The sequence below is a fragment of the Protomyctophum bolini genome, assembly GCF_963924005.1.
Source record: "Protomyctophum bolini genome assembly, chromosome: 24".
Lineage (NCBI taxonomy): Eukaryota > Metazoa > Chordata > Actinopteri > Myctophiformes > Myctophidae > Protomyctophum > Protomyctophum bolini.
Window position 1 is genome coordinate 8392129 of NC_137885.1, and position 19600 is coordinate 8411728.

The window sequence follows — 19600 nt, forward strand, 5'->3', positions numbered from 1 at the left end:
ATCATCTAAAACTGGAGTATGAACAGGCCTTTGCAACCACTATATCAATGGCAAGAATGTCCTACAGCTTTAAGTCCAAAAATCTGAACTAACCCTAAAACAAAAAGTAAATCATGACAAACCTGTCCAAACCTCGTTTATTGCCAAATAGAAAACTGAAAATACCACAAATCTGTTTCCAATAGCAGGAGATGTTGTTTATTTGATAAAATGTACATTACTTTCAACTGTTCAAAGAGTTGTTACCACCGAGTAGATGCACAAGGAGTCATATGGAATCAAACAGGCAAACAAAATACAGAAAACGCAGACAGCAGTTGTGTGTTAAGTGGATTATTGAGTCAGGTATACAGTATTAGAATACAGTAGGTACAATAAAGTCAGTGGTTCTCAATCTGTGAGTCAGGACCCTCGGGGGAGTCCCCAGATGACAGTGAATTGACATGTAATGTAATGGATGGTAGATGGAGAAAGAAAAAACACCATAACGGCATCAAAAGTAATAAACAAACTATACTATAAAACTGGTCAAACAGCCACATTTTGTCAAATAATTGAAGATCTGCTATTTTCACAAGATTTATCTGTGGATCCGACTCAAACTAAATGTAATGTCTCGACTCCTACAATCCAAGTGCTTGTCAGGCTGGGGGTCCTCATTTAAAATCCGATTATTGGGGGAGGGGGGTGTTTGAGAACCACTGGTCTTGGGAACCCAAGGTTCCTTGAGGGGTGTCCAATTATGGGTGTTCCAAATGGTCCATTTGAAAAGTTTGGGAACGCTTGCGATATACGATCCGTTTGGACAACACCGAGGAGGCAGAGGTTACTGTGGAAAGAACATTTATTTCAAGAGTAGTGACACTGCAGCAGGGAAAACAAAACACGACATCGCAAAAGTCAAAGCAACAACAAAAAGAGGTACACCGGGCCTGAGCGACCACACACACACACACACACACACACACACAGACAGAGGACAGCAGAATTAAGACAAACTGGCGTTATAGATGCAAACCATCATTTATTTTTTTCCCCCATGCCCTACCTGGGATTTTAGCCATGAGCAATTGAAATCCTACGGTTTTAGTCAGTGAAAAAAAGGTAGTCGAATATTTGTCAGTTTTAGTCGACGGAATCAACACAGCTTTAACCCTTTTAAACTAGTTTTTGCTAATAATTAAATTCTGTTGTTGATTTTTAAAGTGAATTGTATTAATTATCATTGTACAGTACAGACTTTACTGTACAACATCACTGTGGGTAATAAGCCTCATTGTTGGGTTTCATAAGCTTTTTTTTTCTCCTTGCTGCTAATAGCATGTAGTCAAAATGCAAAGAAAAAGAAAAAAGCCTTACTGTATTGAAAAAAAGAAAAATTGGAAAAATAAATCATAGAGACCACCTACAACCACTGCAGTAGAGTTAGTTACGGTATATTAAAACATATTTTAACCATACAGATTGGTTAAAATAACATAGTCACAGACAAAAAAGGTAAGGATTGCAGCTTTAAATATGACCACGTCCAACTATGACTCCAGCAAAGTGCAGCAACATTTCCAGAGAGGCTTAAAGACTTCATACTTCCGTCACAAGACGTGCCAAACAAACCTCACATCTAAAAGCATACAACGCGTCGCGACAGAACACGTACAAACGTAGCTTGATACAGACAATTTTATATATATATATATATATATATATATATATATATATATATATATTATAAACATCTGGTCTGCTAAAGTGGAGCAGGAGAGAAAAAACGAAACCCAACACTCTGGAAGAGAAACATAACCCAAAGACATTGTTAGGAGACATTTAAACAAGTTATATTATCTATACTGGAGCCAGAGCAGGAACACAACCAGGATGTAGTGAACCAGCTGCACCACACGCTCAACCCAGAATAGGGGCTCAAGTGTAGCGTCCGAGGTTTGTGTGAAGTTGAGTGAAGACCGCGCCAAGTCTTACAAGAACAAGAAAAAGGAAAAAACCCAAAACACTGCGAGTGCGATGGCCACATGAAGCCAGTATATATCGCTGGTAAACTTGTGGAGTTGAACGTCTTCTTCCCCATCCCGGTGGTCCAATGGTCCCGTCCCTGTGCCAAGAAGGCTCTGAGTAAACACCCACGTTCCTGAAAGTCATTCCGACATGCCATCTCTAATCTGCCGCTCACAACAGCAGGAGAAATCTCCCACCTCCAGACAACCAGCAGAGGCAGCAGTGTGTGTGCGTGCGCGTGTGTGTGTGTTTGTGTTACATGGTGAAGTGCCTCGTGTAGTCGTATTCTATTGTGGGAATGACAGCCTGGACAAATTTCAGGAAAATCAAAAGATACCTGCAGCTTTTGGTTAAGGAGATTGTGATGTACAATGTTAACTCAACAACATTGCAGCTGTATGAAAAACTTGAACTATCGTCTTTCTGTCTGCAAAGTGTTGTTTGTTTCATAAAGATCCACTGTAGACATGTTATGAGCTACTTATTTCTCTGCATTTTGTAGTTTGCAAGCGCTTGTTGGATATCACTCAACGGCCCCGCGTACCACCCGTTTTGAATTGGCACATAATGCAGGAGGCAGCAGGATGTTGCTTTATTGAAAGTGAGTGCTTCCAAACAACAAAAATAAGAAAGTGAAGAGCTTATCTGGCTAAATCAAAAGGCTTATATACACACACAAGGATACATATGTACTCCCAGCTCGCCTCCGCCTTCGGCCACAGTCTCAATGATCTTTTTCATCACCTCAGCGTGTCTGAAAACATAAAGAGAGCTCAGCGTCAAGTGTGTGGTTCTGCATCATAGTCATCTGTGTGGCAGACACAGGGTACAATAATACATTAACATGAATAAAGATATAGATCAGAAATGACACATTTATAAAGGCAAATAAAATAAAGGTATGGCAGAGACAGGGCTTGCCATTATATAGTTTTGCATAGCCACAATTGTATTGACATTTATTTAAAATCAGGGAAGACCACTGAGAGCATGTTCTCTTTTGGAAGGACGTGCAGACAACATGATCACAACATACAAAAAAACAATACAATTTTAAATAAGGTGCAATATAATAAATAATATAAAAAAACATCTTAATGCAAATACACAGGGCTACACAAAGCAGGTACAGTCCCTATAAAATGCATCCTTAAGTAGTGCCTTAAATGTCTCTAGAGACCAGTTTGTCCAGTTTCAGAGAGTCCTGGAGTTTGTCTGGGGCATAAAAGATGAAAGCAGACAATCATTGGGCACGAACAGTGGTGAAAAAAGCCATTGACAAACATGCCTACTGCTTTGAAATTATATACAGTAACTATGCCAAAAAAATATATAATATAACCGGCCTAAAGTCTTAGCAGCGCAGTTATTTTAGAAATCTTTAAATTGCTGTAGGCAAGTCAATACAATAAATGTATCAGTATGCAGAGATGGTGTGACTATGCAAGACTACCATGATTTTGAAGTCAAAACTTTGGATGACAATCCAAGACAGAGAGTGTGTGTGTGTGTGTGTGTGTGTGTGTGTGTGTGTGTGTGTGTGTGCGTGCGTGCGTGGGTGAGTTCCTGTCCCTCTGACCTGCAGGGGTGTACGGAGCACATGGCAGGGGGTGGCAGGTGGGGGTGGTTCTCGATGGTGACCGTCTTCTTCACGTGGTCCTGGCTGATGTCTTCATACATCTGCTCTACGCTCAGAGGCTGTCTGTCCTGTGGAGGGGGAGAGAGGTCGCACACTTAGTTTACACCACTGGTTCCAAAACGTTGGTTGGGAATGGGATGCATTTGTGGGTCGTGGTCACATTTTCATGGGTCATTTTTACTTTGGTTCTCTTTATCCAAGGCGCCTTGCATAGATTGTGCATCGTGCACCCATTCATACACACACACAGACACACACACACACACACACACACACACGCATACATCGATGGCAGAGGAAACCATGCAAGGCACCACCACCCACATATCTTTTCACAAATTAAAAAACTAATTCAATGATTTATGTCAGTAATTAAATCAAAGAAAAGTCAAAGACATTCCATAAATTATCTAATTTAACATTTGTGGAGTTGGTCACCTGACCAAAAGCGGTTGACAGAAACTGGTCGACATGTTCTGTTGCCCCAACACGGGCAGAAACAAGGCCTTTTAACCAGGCTACTTGCACACACTACAACTCGCTTACAATTCGCAAACCTGGCAACACTGCCCTGTGTTCATGCTGTTGTCAGAGGCCCGCCCCCGGCTCACACGTCACTACTCTCACCGTCTCTCCGCTCGCAATCGGCAGCCATCTTGCTTTTTACTTCGATGCGCGAGTGGACATTTAATGCAAATACATTAATTATAGCTCCAGCAAGCAAACACAAACACCTCAACTCCATCTCATTGTGAATAAGAATTCCGAGGGGGAAAATAATTTTTGGAACGCCACTTTCACCCAGTATGAAGCTAAATGTGGAAGCCGTGTGTGTCACACCAAAACTGGTGACCCAGAGATTCCTGTACCGATTCTCGGGCATCTGGCCTGAGGCACTGCCTGCGAGTTGGCTCTGCGGGCGCTTTTTCCAACTCTCACTGATTTATCCAGCTCACACGTCAATCACAGTCACCAGCTCTCAGCCTGCACACACACGCACGTCTGTCTTGCGCACACGCGCACACACACATACACACACACACACACACACACACACACACACATGCAGGCTATTGCTTTTTATTTATATGGGCGAGTGGCAATTTAATGCAAATAAATTAATTATAGGTCCAGCAAGCAAATCATGATGGTCTGTAGGTCACAATTACATTCCGATTTTAGTTGTTGTGTTTTGTATGACATTTTGGCCAGTAGTTTTATATCTATCTCAGCTTTTGCCTGATAGCACACATGCTAACAGTGCTGACCACAACGTTAGCAGCATTTGATGACAGGTTGCCATAGCAACATACAGTGTGCGCAGACCTAACGTGAGCTTCTGGGACAGAAACTTGCGTTTTCATGACAGCAGCAGCTGCTGCAACCTCTGATAGCTACTGTGATAAAGATGCTAAAGCAACACAAAAACACATCCACACGCAAACCAAAACAAACCAGGGTTGCCACATATCGTGGATGTGAGAGTGAAACAAGCAACCAGGTCTATAAAAATGTTAATAGGCCAGTTCAAAGTAGGTAAATCAGAAATGGTCCGGAAATTAGTCTTAAAATAATCAATTATAGTGTTGACTGTCAAACTTTGTTGTCTAATGTTGTTTCAGAGCAGTGGAACTCAAACATTTCCATGTCAAGGACTACCAATAGATAAACAAGTCCAAAGTAGCTTATAATGATCAGACTTGGCAACACTGTCTCTAGGTTGAACGTTCTACTTTACAAGCTCACACATATGAAATATGTTTTTTTGAATCTTCAAACTGAGACATATTTTATGATAATACTGTTAGCAGTCATCATACTCCAAGAGCATACAAATGGAACCAAATGGACCCTGATTTTCCCAGAGAGCAAATGGTATCAAATGGGGGTCTGTGGCCTAATGCATTTCAAACTGGGGGTTCTGGGTATTATATTCTCTGCATATCTTATCAACTTGGGGTGAATATTTCACCACAATACTTTACTGAATATTTCACAAGAATATAACACAAGAGTCAAATGTACGGTCAAATGTAATCACAATATAGGCTACAGATGTAAATATTTATGACACAGTAAAATGTCGAAAATTAGTGCTATCCCCCCCCCCCCCACACACACACACACACACACACACACGACAGGCAAGGCTGTTGTTTGCATCGTTAGCAGGCAGCAGCTACCTTGGCACTGCTCTCTGTGACTGTAGTTGTTTCACCATGTTTGCGTATTTATGAGAAATAAAAAACACTTTCTGTTATTATTAATACTTTATAACCCATCCGTTACTACATATGTGCAGGGCACACTACTGAGAATTTCCTTCTTCCCATATTGCGCTGCAATGTAACTAGGATTCGCCGGCCGAAGGCCGGCGAAATTCTAGTAAAACACATGTTTAAGTAGTAGTGAAAGTAGCCAATCTACAAGCTCAACGAGGCCTTTGGGACACGATCAAACATCTAATTTCTCTTTTGGATCTTTGGATTTTTGAACCAGTTCATACCATGTCTGTTAATGGAGGCACTTACAACCTAAATTCGATACCATCTTGATACCTAGGGTGCCGATTCAATTTATTTAGAGATTCTTAATTATATCGCGATGCTGCGATTGCTGCGATTCAATAGGATTTCTTCCTCACTTTAGATTTGCACATACATATACAGTATGTTACATTTTGTGCTCTGCATCTATTGGTACAGCAGAACGCTGCCTTGACCAGAGACACACTTGGGGGCTCAAAACCAGGGACCTTCTGACTCCCAGGCAGCCTCTCTACTCAACTCAGCCCCTCACACTGTTTGTGCGTGGGGCCGTCGGATGTAAAGAGGCCCACAGTATTGTGGAATTGGGAATGATTGATTGTGCAAGTGACATGTCTGGAGGAATGCAAACAGTCTGCATGTGTCTGTGTGAGTGAGGCAGAACAGAACATGGTGCAACAGCTCTGATAACAACGGGATATGTCTTCTGAATGTTGCCTGTGAATCCAGCATACATTTTCTGGAAAAAAACGTATGTTGCTATGTCAGTGGTGCTGTAACCTTTTCACCTCAAGGACCCCCAAATTATTATGTATTTATTAACCCCCAACACTAACCTCACAAACACTATGCCTAACATTACCCTAACCTCGCAGAAACTATGCCTAAACCTAAGCTCATAACGCCAACCAGGGCGAAACACCAGGAAAGGTGTGAACAGAGAGAGTGATGTGTAAAATGGGGAGTCTTTTTTGCAGAGCCTGGGAGTCGATGGTCGCTGAGGGGGCACTTGTTTTACAGGTTAGGTTTTCGTGAAGGACTTCAGTGTTTTGTACCATACATTTGTATGTATAAAGCAAAGCAAAGTTACCATGTTTACCCAGGGTAACTGGACTAAGCTCAAGAACTTGTTTACAGCCAGGCCCTGCTCATAGAACATTTCATGGTAGGGGTTGTTCAATGCCTTGCTCAAGGGCACTTTGAGCGGTGGTAATTTTAACTTGCCGGTCCGGGGATACAAACTAGCGACCTTCTGGTATCAGTACAAAACAAAGAATGTTTGCTTTGTTGAAGAAGAGTCTCTGCAATTATGTTTTAGTTTCTTTTATGCCAATGTTTATTTTTGGTTGGCTAAAACTAGTAGCCATGGTAGGCCTAAAGTTCAATGGTGTGTTCAAAGAGTTTAAATCAGAATTTGCTACTAAAAGTAACCATAAGATTATGTTACAAAAAAAATACTTTTAGTTTTACTGTAGGCGAATTACTAAAAGTTTCTAAATTAGGTTAAATCTAACCACCTTTGAGGTTACTGGAGGTCAGATGTTTAAGGTGTGATCACCTTTGAAGGGATTAGGTAGGACATGTTCATCTACAGCCCTTACTGGACTCTAGGTTTAGGTTTCGGCATAGTTTTACTGAGGTTAGGTTTAGGCATAGTTTTACTGAGGTTAGGTTTAGGCCACATCTTTGTGAGGTTATATAACACCGCTCTAGTAGTAGCCGGCGCAGTAAAACAAGCATCCCATCAGCGGCCATCGAAACACAGGCTCTGCAAAAAAAAATCACACCCGTGTGAACCGAGTGGTGCAACTCCCCTCTCTCTCTCTCTCTCTCCCCCCCTCCTCCTCTCTCTCTCTCTCTCTCTCTCATTAGCAGGCAACAGTATTTCAGCACTGTCTCTCTCTCTGTTTCTGCATGGCACAACAGCGCCCCTACTGGTACTCCTACTGGTGCTCATGAACACACACATACATACATACATACATACATACATACATCTGTCCAATCAATAAATGGTTTCCAGGCCTTGCTGTGAACTTTTACTCCTTTATGGTTTTAGGTGGTTTTATTACTGTCTATTTTTATATCCATTTTACCCTTGGGTTTTAGAAGACATTTCGGACATTGGTTTAGGTATGCGGTCTAGCTTAACTTGGACTCAGGGGGGTGGACGCCTCTGCCTTGCATAGTCCCCAGTGAATAGGCATTTTGCCCTTCACTGGTAACCTTATTTTGGATTTGTTTTAAATATATGAAGGTTTTATGGGCTGGGCTTTTTACTAAAAAGCCCCCCCTTTTAAAATACTACACACATACATACATACCCACCTACATACATACATTTCAGACGTTTTAGCAGTTTTTAAGGACCCACTTTTAGGCCAGTGCACCAGAGCAAGCTTTTGCCTTTTTTTAAACCCCACCCATTTTAACCAAATACATACATACATACATACATACATACATAGGGGGGTGGACGCCTCTGCCTTGCATAGTCCCCAGTGAATAGGCAGTTTGCCCTTCACTGGTAACCCCATTTTTGCAGGCAGGGATTTTTACAAAAAAGCCCCCCTTTTAAAATACATACACACATACATACCTACATACATTTCAGAAGTTTTAGCCGTTTTTAAGGACCCACTTTTAGGCCAGTGCACCAGAGCAAGCTCTTGCCTTTTTTTAAACCCTACCCATTTTAACCAAATACATACACATACATAGGTGAACACATAGGTATGCGGTCTAGCCTAACTTGGACTCAGGGGGGTGGACGCCTCTGCCTTGCATAGCCCCCAGTGAATAGGCAGTTTGCCCGTCACTGGTAACCCTATTTTGGATTAGTTTTAAATATATGAAGGTATTGTGGGCTGGGCTTTTTACAAAAAAGCCCCCCTTTTAAATACTACACACATACATACATACATACATACATAGATTTCAGAAGTTTTAGCAGTTTTAGGCCAGTGCACCAGAGCAAGCTCTTGCCTTTTTTTAAACCCTACCCATTTTAACCAAATACATAGGTGAACACATAGGTGTACATTGCTGGTTGTATAGGAGTGGTTGCACCACTCAAAAAAGGTAGTCCAGTGTAAAATGCAGTTGCACAAAAACGACAGAAGGGGGCTCCCATGCAACATTTTACAGCTGGCCTGACAGTTGGCTATATACAACTGTTTGTTGTTAGTTGTTGTTACTTTAGAGAGGTGGTAGCTGGGAACAAATCAGTGTGATTCTAATTGTAGTCTAGAATAGACCGACTCTGCCATGACTGCCTAAATAAGTACAGTAGGACACCAACTATACACAATATCTAATTACAGTATCTCCACTGTATCCCCATGAAAGGAGTCAAGTTTATTTTTCTTGCCACCGTCGCAACGATGCAAAACGCTTGCAAGGCTAGGGGGGGACGTGGCGTCTTTGATCTCTGCATATAAAGTTGATTCAGCACTATACAATTTGAACTGGAATTGAACTGAATACTAAATCCTTGGCCCAAAAAACAGCAGATCTACAAGCTTGTGTAGATCTATTTACACAGAATGTCTGCGCTGTGTGCAATTTACAATTTACAATTTAGGCATTTAGCAGACGCTCTTAATCCAGAGCGATTTACATTAAGCAAGAACAAAAAAGCATGGGAATACATCACATAAAAACATTTATCATGAAACATGCGTAAGCTAAGAAAGTAACATGTGGAATATCTATAATGAAACTATACATATAAGCTATACATCTATACTACTATGCTATACATATGTACTATGACGTGCTATGACTACATACAATGCACTTATGCTGTCTACATAACATGCTATAAGTCTGTATCAAATGCTATCTAAGTCTACAGAATTGCTATCTAAGGGGGTGGGGTAAGTGCTATGGGCCATGATGGAGTCTGAAAAGGTGGGTTTTCAGACTACGGCGGAAGATTGGGAGTGATGCTGCAGTTCTGACTGCAACGGGAAGTGCATTAATTGTGTGTGTGTGTGTGTGTGTGTGTGTGTGTGTGTGTGTGTGTGTGTGTGTGTGTGTGTGTGTGTGTGTGTGTGTGTGTGTGTGCGACACATGCACAAGGCATTCTTGTACTTCCGTTTATGTGGACATAAATACATATTTCAAGTGTGTGTGTGTGTGTGTGTGTGTGTGTGTGTGTGTGTGTGTGTGTAGTACCTCATCGTAGCCAAAGAGCCAGAGTCGAGGTGTCTGGTAGTATTTGTCGTATGTGATGTATAGGTCGTACGTTCTTGTCTGGAGGACGCCGTCCTCGCTCCCGGCCTCCGCTTTGGCTTTGGCGGCATCCATCATTTTGCTGGTGTCCAAGGTTGCCTGAAGACACAATTAACCAATTTAGACCGGGCAACGATTCTACAGATGTCTTCTAAATCCTGACAGTTTTCTGGAAAAACCCCATGTTTCTGTGTCAGTCGTTCTCAAACTATTTCATGTCAAGGACCCCCAAAAATATATGTAATTGGCTGCCGACCCCCATCTGAAAATATTATGTTACTCCAGGGCCCACCCCCCCCCACCCCCAGAAGCAAAGATTTGAGTTAAAAAGGTTGGCTTTGAAAGAAAATATTCAAAGCTTTGCGCTACATTTTCACAATTAAAAAAAAAATAGCAGACCTACTATTCTTCAATAGCTAAAGTATACCATAATGCTTAAAAAACCAAAAGGGGTTCCCGCCCAAAATGGGCTAAATGGTACATTCATATACCACAATCCAAAGCCCTTGACAATGTGCATTACATTCAACAATATGCCATATTGAAACTGCAGCCCTTTTGTACTTGAGTGACACTCATTGCCTGCCACCAAACTTGGGAAAAAAAACCTCCGTTTCCCGTCCCCAAAAATGGGTTAGCAAGATCGGCTATAGCTAATGTGATCGTCGTCAATTTAAGAATCTTTAGAAGCATTAATATTTAGTTTTAAATTTAAGATTTAGTATTGAACCAACAGAAGTGGTATTTTATGAAAAACATTTCAATTGACAGCAGAGGAAACCATGCGAGGCACCGGGGCTGCTCATCAGGAGCCGTTAGGCCGGGGTTCAGTGTCTTGCTCCTCTTGTCTACATGTCGAAGTGTCCCTGAACCCCACATTGCCTCCAGTGGTCGCCACCATTGGTGTGTGAATGTGGGAAGTGAGGACGCTGGCGTCGACTGTTCGCCACTTTGCACCTTCACCAATGTATGAATGCATGGACCATTGTAAAGTGCTTTGAGTAGGCACGTAGTGCATATAGAAAAGCGCTATAAAAATGCAATGCATTATTGTTATTATAACTCTGAGACCGTACAAATGGACACTGGTCCATTAGGTTCCGTGTGTGCACACGCTCAGAGTTACAGAGCTACAGTATATAAGGGTCCAATTGGTTTCATTTGTACACTCTCAGAGTTAAAAGTCCTGCAAGGGTACATTTGGAACCCCCCTATAGGAATGGATAAAGGGAATGGTTAAGGAATGGGACACTATCCCAGGAGTTTTGAGTGGAACCAGGACCCACCCCCCCCCCCCCCCCCCACACACACACACACACCACCGTGAAATCAGATCACACATCAACCTACCTCATCTGTTTCCAATAGGCCGCTCTCTTCATACTCTGAGGAGGAGATGTTGAAAAGGGAGACATCGTTAACGACGCCACGAGGGAGTGTGCTTTGGGGAATGATCACATGATAGGAAGCTGCTTTTATGGACTAGTACCTTCCATGTCCGCCGCTTCTCCCTCTTCGTCCTCTTCCTCGCCGTCGTCTCCGTCTCCGCCCGCTCCGGAATTCACGTTCATATTCATTTTGTCCTAGAATAGAAGGATTAATGAATGAATTCACGATATTCATGTTGTCCCAGGAGGAGAAGCGAGCGCTAGACTCGGGGGAGCGGAAACCATAACTGCGGTGTCCCGCGGCGACAATTTAAGAGCGGCTTTGTCACCGGCGCAGTTATGATTGCGTCCAGGGCAGCGTCCTCTGCGCATTCGTCTATAGTTGCAGCTAGTGCCTATAATAGGGCAGATCTACAATCTCACAGACCCCGTTGTAATTTTCGCAATTATTTTTCAAAGCCACCTTAACCTACTGTATACACAAGCAAGATTATGTCGGCTATTGGTTCTAAATCTGGGCATCGATGTCTTTTCGGTCCATTGCCCCAGCTCCGCAGTAATGTTGTTCTTGTTAGGTGAACAATCACAGCTGTGGCTGTGTTTACACGGTGATTCACTGGATCGACATGTCTCCCGCAGAAAGCCTATCTCTGCACATGGAAGCTTAAAATGACAGTCAGATGTCTGTTAAAGGCCAGCAAAGCTGGGAAACACTCAAACAGAAGTGTATTATGAATTATGAGGGCAGGGTTCATGATTAAGTTCTCAAATGCCATTGTGGAAAGAGCTACAGTACATGCGATTGTGTTCTAATTCACAAGTTCAAGACATATTTAAGACCCGAGGCTGATTATACAGATCATGCCTTCTAAAATCTGTAGTTCTCACAAGATGTTCAAATATGTTTTTTGAATAGCCAGCACGGACATCTAAAATGACACGGACAGCGCTTTCCGGTTTTAAAGGGTTGATCATTCATTCTGCTTTGCTATTTTTTACGCATCAAACTGTTCAAGAACAAAGTCAACGTAATATATTGTAAATGTTGAGAAGGGCCAAATTAATTCCAGACAGACTGCATCTATTTTGTAACCGTCACCCGCATCTGGATTTACTTGTATTCACATGACTTGTAATAATGAGGAGCATGAAGATGGAAGCAAGACGGTTTCAATAACACACACACACACACACACACACACACACCTTATTGTCCAGTGTGATTTCCCTCACAGCGTCTGTAACTCCTAACACACCTAGTAGGACAAAAGGAATACGAGATCAAAACCTTATGGCGAGACACAAGTCATATACATCCACAACAGCTTTACAGGCAGTATACATACTCTATATATGCTATAAATGAGAGATTTACACAAAACAAAGCTAAAATAGTCACAAAAAACAGATAAGTAACACAAAGTGACGAGCTTGTAGATCTGCTATTTTTGAAAAAAAATTGAAAATGCATGGACATTTTTCAACATGGAAAGGATTGACATTATTATGTAAAAGATAATTGTGACATGCCTACAACAGGTATTGCAGAAAGGAATGTGTGTGCGTGTGCGTGTGCGTGTGTGTGTGCGTGTGTGTGTGTGTGTGTGTGTGTGTGTGTCAAACCTGCGTTGTGGTAGGTGTCCACCCAGCCTCCGTCTCCATCGTCCTCCTCTATGATGGCCTCCAGCTCATCTGAATATTCCATCTGTTTACAGCGCTTGTAACAGGGAACTGCAGAGAAGAGACACCACACATTTATAATGGAGCTTTCTTTAAAACCCAGGGTTGCCCAAAAGGCAGATCACAAAGGCTGTGCAGGTAGAACCTATTTCAAGTCTAAAAAACAGCCATCACGACGCCATCAAGGCCTGCCAAAATACATTGTAGTCGACAAAATCAACTGTAGATTTAGTCGACTAAACTACATTTAGGGTACGTTCGGATTATGCACACCGGTAACGTGCTCGGTCTTTTGAGTGTGCAGGCCGGTGACGTCACAGAGCGCACCGAGTGTGGCTTATTTACGAACGACCAGTTAAACCAGTTAAAACGGGCCAAGGTTTATATTCAATAAAGTAATTATTTACCAAAATAATTCGCTTTTGCCCCCGGGGATCGCTCAAGACACCGCATTGAGTGACACACGCACACTGAACAACCCCAACTTCCGAGGAGGGTCCGTCAGTTCGGGCACTCGGCACACCTGGGGGTGGGGGGCGCAGCGCACCAGATTTTCTAACGACAACGCACCCGGTGCAATGCCACTGAATAAAAAAAAACGAGCTCAGTGCGAATTTCCCTACACCCATAGTCGACTAAAACTAAAACTCAGTTGACTAAAACTAAATGGAATTTTAGTCAAAAGACTGTGACTAAAACTACATCAAAATGTGCCGTCCAAATGAACACTATACTGGAGGAGCACATTTGTTCTGGTAACAAGTGTAGAGAATCCAAAGTCCAAGACCTAGAGATGTGAGACATCATGACGGACGGCTCCTTGGAACATATGAATTTCAACATAGAGCAGCAAAATATTACTTTTCAAAAGATGTTTGATGGTGTGTGTGTGTCCGTCCGTCTGTGTACAGCTAATCTCCGGCACCATTAACCCGGTCAATGCCAAATTTTGCACACAGTCCCTGGATGCCAACGACGAACCTCTGCCCCGAATCTTCCAGAACGGCCTGTTATAGCGCCACCAGGAGGCCGACTTTTGAAAAACATTTTTTGGATATTATCCTCCAGATTCTGTCCAAAATTCCCGCAAATCGTTACACACTATCTCTATAGTCATATGTGCAAGACGGATCTGTCCGAAATTTCATATTCCATCCGAATTGGCTAACATTGGCTTTCAGAGTCTGCAGGATTGGCCCGTTTTTAACAAAAACCCTCATGAACGCAGCGTGCCATTTAAGTGAAATCTTTCACAGACCTTCCTACTAGGCTGAGGAATATATACCACCCTTTCCAAATTGGCCTGTTATTATATCGCCACTAACAGGTGGATTTTTGCAAAACACATTTCTGGAACAAAATGCCTCAAATCATCCAATCATCCAAAAAAAAGAAGAAATGGCACCTTATTCACATTGGCCTATTATAGCGCCACCAGGAGGCCACAACCTGACCTGTCCTGGTGGAGAGACCTGTGCCCCGAGGGGCACTTTATCTAAGTTTTAAATACAAAAGCTTACCATTGCGTGTTAGAAGAAACTGCTTCTCCGGAGGCAAATATGGCTTGACTTTGCTCTCTTCTCCTGACGCCCTGGGTGGACCATGGCATTGTGAAATATGAGTCACGTCATTTCACAACATCATGCTTAATTATAAACATCTGACATTGTAATAGGACTGCACTACTAATCAACAACCAGGCTCCCCGGCCCGTTACCTCTCTGAACTCCTCCAACAACACAGCCCAGGTGATCGGGTGATGCCAACCAATGGTAACCAAGTACAATTTTGAGGCATTTTTTTTTTACTTTATTGGATTATTTCCGATTTTCAGTGCATTTACTAACTTCTACTCCACAACATTTATTCGAAAACGTTAGTGACTAGTTAGTTACTTTGTAGATTTTTATTATTAGTATGAAACATACATTAACCACTTCAGCCCTAGTGGTTTTCAACCATTTTCATTTCAAGGCCCATTATTTATTCTGCATTTGAGCCACGGACCACCGTTTGACGACATTTAGCCTCTCGGACCAAAAATGGACCCGTTACGGGTCCATTTGGGTTCATTTTACGCTCTCAGGAGTTAACCCATTCTGACCTGAGATCAGATTCATACGAGGTTTCCACTGGACACACACTGGGTCTGATTAACCCATTCTGACCTGAGATCAGATTAAAAAAATGTCAGTTGTTCGATTTTTCAAAAATAGCAGACCTACAAGCTCATAGCGCGCCACTCGGTGGCGCGCTATGAGCTTGAGCTTGTATTTTTCAATAGCTAAAGCATGACATGACGCTAACGCCAAAATGGGTTCCCGGTCAGAATGGGTTAAAGATACCACTGCTATTAGTATACATACATTTCGGCCATTTGAAAATAGTCGTTCTACAAACTCTCAACGCATTTTCTTTTTGATGAGACACTGTTAGCTTGTAGATCTGCCATTTTCAAATTACTTTCATACATTTGAAAACGTATTATTTTGACCATCACCTGACCTCACCACTCTCCCCAGCACTATAATCACAATGCGCTCACACACACACACACACACACACACACACACACACACACACACACAGATGATGGAACTCACTCCCAGCTCACATCATTTTTATTATCTGTAAAAAAAATGGCTGGATTTGTTTAGGTATTTAACTTAAGGCAACAAAAAAAAATCAACGTGTTGCATCATTGCATGTATGGATGGGCACTTTTTGGAAAATGTCTTAAAAGTATAAAATGAGTTAAGGTGTGGAATACTTTTGGCCCCAGTAGACACCTCATGTGACCACTACAGCACTATCATCACAATGCTCTCACTCACACATAGACGATGGTATTTCAAACACTCACCATTTCCACGTGGGGCAGTGATGAACCAGATGATCTCCTGCTGCCACAAACTAACAGCAAACGCACGAGGATCAACACTGATCAATCCAAACAGGACGGGACACTTTCAAACATGGTGATAGGACTGCAACAATTGATTATAGAGGGTATGCGCATGCATAAAGTGAATGGCAAATCGAGTGGCAAAGTGAGTTTACTTGACGTTTAACGTTGTTTAATACAATCATGTCCATAAAAGTCAGAGGTTCTTTACTCTTGAATTCACACATACTTATTGCCAACTCCTCATCTTCACTCTGTAACTTTAAACATAGATTGAGGGCCAGCCTCTTGAAGCAACCCTCTCCAATTGATTCTGATGTAATGTTGCCTTATTGTGCATACTCAGACTCAGACACACACACACACACACACACACACACACACACACACACACACACACACACACACACACACACAATAATGTATTTTTTGTTGTTTTTGTTATTTTCCATACCGTTTGATTACTTTGTCTTACTATTTGTATATTACTATTTGTATAATATTTTTGGTGAGAACCACATATAAGCCCTCCCTGGGTTTCTTTTCTCACCTGCACACACTTCTCTTTTATTGATGTTACCTTTTTTGTGTACTGTTTTTATTGTGCGAATAAACTAAACTAAACTAATCAGATAGGACTTTTCTTTTTTGGATGTAGGGGCTGTAAAGGCCAGAAAGTACTTTTCCCGCATAACTTCCGGTTATGATGATGATCGTCACACACATACCCTCTATTCTTAGTCAAATTATTCTACTTATACAAATAATCACCTTTTTCATGTATTAGTCTATAAATCAATAAATAGATTAGCCCCATTTTATACGTTGTCGCACAGTGGTGTCAGTCACGCAAAAGCAGTGAAAATAACCATTGGAGAAGCTACTAGCACGTTGCACTGCGACAAGATCGGCTAGTTTCACTGTTGTCACAGTGTTTGACATTTTGCCTATAATGGCATGCCCAAAACAGGGACAGATGTATTACATTATTTATAATTTCTTTATGATTAACTGTTGCACCCCCTAGATTATGAAGAGCTATCAAGATATCCATACAGACACCTGGCACCATCCATTAAAAGGGTGTGTAAGACATAACACGTCAAGCACGTCTTTTTTGTACAGTTGTTTGTAGTTGTTGATGACATGAATTATTGTGTCAATTCTGTATGCTATACAGTATGTTGATGAATTGAAATACATTACAGGACCACAATGGAAACAAGTCCCCTGGACTTGTTTGCGTCATCCTTTTAAATTCAATGTCTTATTGTTGTACCACGTGGTGTTTATATTTCTGACATAAAGTATTCAATCAATGAATTATTATTTCAATCAATCTCACCTCTTCTGGAGTGATCACTCCCGTCTCTTTGAACTTGGATTCCTGGAATCAATGACAGACAGGCAACCAGCACAAATATGCTTATTATATCATCGATGGGAACCACCTTTTTTCTTTTTTTTTTACATTAACTACTCCATCCAACATGCAACATCCCTATTCTTCTCAGGGGGAAATTAGTCAGAAATAGCCGATCTAAAAGCTCGCAAACTGCGAGGAGTTGTGAGCTTGTTGTAGATCAGCTATTTTCGTCAAAGAGGTTTGGTGTATTTGGGAATAAAAAGCAGACCAAGTACATACAGTATATTGAGGGTTTCTGAAAACACAATCCAACGCAACACTACACAATGATAGCGCTGAACAAACACATCTATGAAACTATCTATTAAATCTAAAAAAAACAAAAAACTCTTACGAGGGTACTAATACTAATACTAATACAAATGGAACCTATAATGGACCTGTAACTCTGATACTACAGATTGGGGAACCCTACCCTTTGGTCCCATTATTATGTCATACGAAAGAGGGTTTGGGCTGGGGTCCATTTGGTTACATTTGACTCAGTCAGAGTTAAAACAAACAACACTCAGGGTGTTATTGTTCTCTTACCTCGAGGACTAATAAACCAGTGGTTCCCAAAGTTGGGTCCGGGGACCCCTAGAGTTCCAGGGGGTCCCCAGTTGAAAGATAGTTAGGAGCCAAATGGACCCTTATGGGTCTGTAACTCAGTGTACAAATGGAACCAAATGGATGGGTCCATTTGGTTCCATTTGTACACTCTCAGTTAAAATTAACATTGATTTTAAAATATAAATTGGGGTCTCAGAGATAGAAATGCTATTAATGCAAGTCAAACTGCAGGGGGTACTTGAAATTAAAATGGTTGAGAATCACTGCAGACTCATATATTTTCAAATGGGGGTCCGCGGACTACTAGAAGTGTCCATTTGGGGGTCCTTGACATTAAACAGTCTGGGAACCAGTGTAATAAACAACACTCGGGGTGTTGTTTCTTACCTTGAGGACTGGGGTGAGGAACTCGGCTACGCCAAGCGCCGTTCCTTTCACTGAGTTGATGACGTTCTGCATCTAATAATAATAATAATAATGACAACAACGCTGCGTCAACATTCGTATGAAAGAAACAGTAATTAAGTAAAACGCTTAAATGGGGGTGTTGGTTATAATGAAGTAGTAACTCAACTCACGGTGCGTGGAAAGAAGCAGATGAACACATCAGCAGTGTCAACAGCAGCAGCAGCACTACTAGCTAGGTCACATGACCTGTCAGTTCGTGCGTTCCTCCCTTCCGCTATCCAGTTCTCGCGAGAACAGCTATGTTAAGGACCCCAAATTGCCTGCGTCTGCCAGACGCGTCTCGTCTGCCGCCCCAAGAAGTATATTAAATGATCTCTGCTGGAATGGAAATAATCCAACATATAGGACACAGTCCAGTGACAGTGAGTGACTAGATCATGCTAAAGGTCCACAAAGTAAACACTGAACTGCATAGGAAAAAACAGCCTTTTGTTTTAGTGCCCCAACCACTACAGCTTAAATTAGTCAATTAGTCAAATGTTTGATTGCGGACCTACCCACAAATGACTGCAACTGCTTCTTAAATTGTGTTCTATCACACGTTTTAGGCTGGAAGTTTTTTTTAGTTTTATCATTGATGTGTAAATGAAATTGTACTTTGACTATGATCCATCCAGACCTCGATGTTTTTTCTAGATACATTTGAATTGAACACGATTACACAACACTTATATAACTAGGCTACTGGTATCCAAAATGCCATCAAGATAAAGTTATGTGTATTAAAAAATCATAACTTCAGGATTTCTAAATACTTGGTCCTGGTATAGCCAATGATTTTGAGCCATAGATCAACATTCCACTCAGACAAAACATGCATTATCAATTCTGGTGCAAGCAAGCCGCAGCATTGCAGCAATGTCAGGCATTACTGAAAAGTGCACATTGTTTTGCTTGGCAAGGCACCTCCACCAACATTCGAGCAGAGCTGAACCCATGGAGGGCGGGAACCCCTTTTGGTGTTTTAAGCATTACTTTAGCTGTTGAAAAATAGCAGATCTACAAGCTCATACGAGCTTGTAGATCGTG

The 19600-nt window shown here is 41.7% G+C and overlaps 1 protein-coding gene across 1 annotated transcript; it reads right to left on the bottom strand.

Moving 5' to 3' along the window:
• Nucleotides 1-173: 173 nt before the first annotated feature.
• Nucleotides 174-18763, bottom strand: LOC308311560 (ubiquitin-like-conjugating enzyme ATG3). Its single transcript, XM_080758294.1, has 13 exons — nucleotides 18682-18763; nucleotides 18491-18562; nucleotides 17471-17512; nucleotides 16084-16133; nucleotides 14741-14811; nucleotides 13164-13271; nucleotides 12747-12796; nucleotides 11642-11735; nucleotides 11503-11537; nucleotides 10096-10251; nucleotides 3590-3717; nucleotides 2696-2764; nucleotides 174-2347 (listed from the first exon to the last, which is right to left on the bottom strand). The coding sequence occupies exons 2-13, from the start codon at nucleotides 18560-18562 to the stop codon at nucleotides 2266-2268; spliced, it is 957 nt and encodes a 318-aa protein (XP_080614420.1). The 5' UTR covers nucleotides 18682-18763; the 3' UTR covers nucleotides 174-2265.
• Between the last annotated feature and the right edge of the window lie 837 nt (nucleotides 18764-19600).

Excerpts from the sequence above, each read along its gene's own strand:
- LOC308311560 (XM_080758294.1), bottom strand. The coding sequence starts at position 18,562 with ATGCAGAACGTCATCAACTCAGTGAAAGGAACGGCGCTTGGCGTAGCC. Across the intron at positions 14,812-16,083 it reads CACTGCCCCACGTGGAAATG|GGCGTCAGGAGAAGAGAGCA; the intron begins GTGAGTGTTTGA and ends TGGTCCACCCAG. Across the intron at positions 11,538-11,641 it reads AGAAGCGGCGGACATGGAAG|AGTATGAAGAGAGCGGCCTA; the intron begins GTACTAGTCCAT and ends TCTCCTCCTCAG.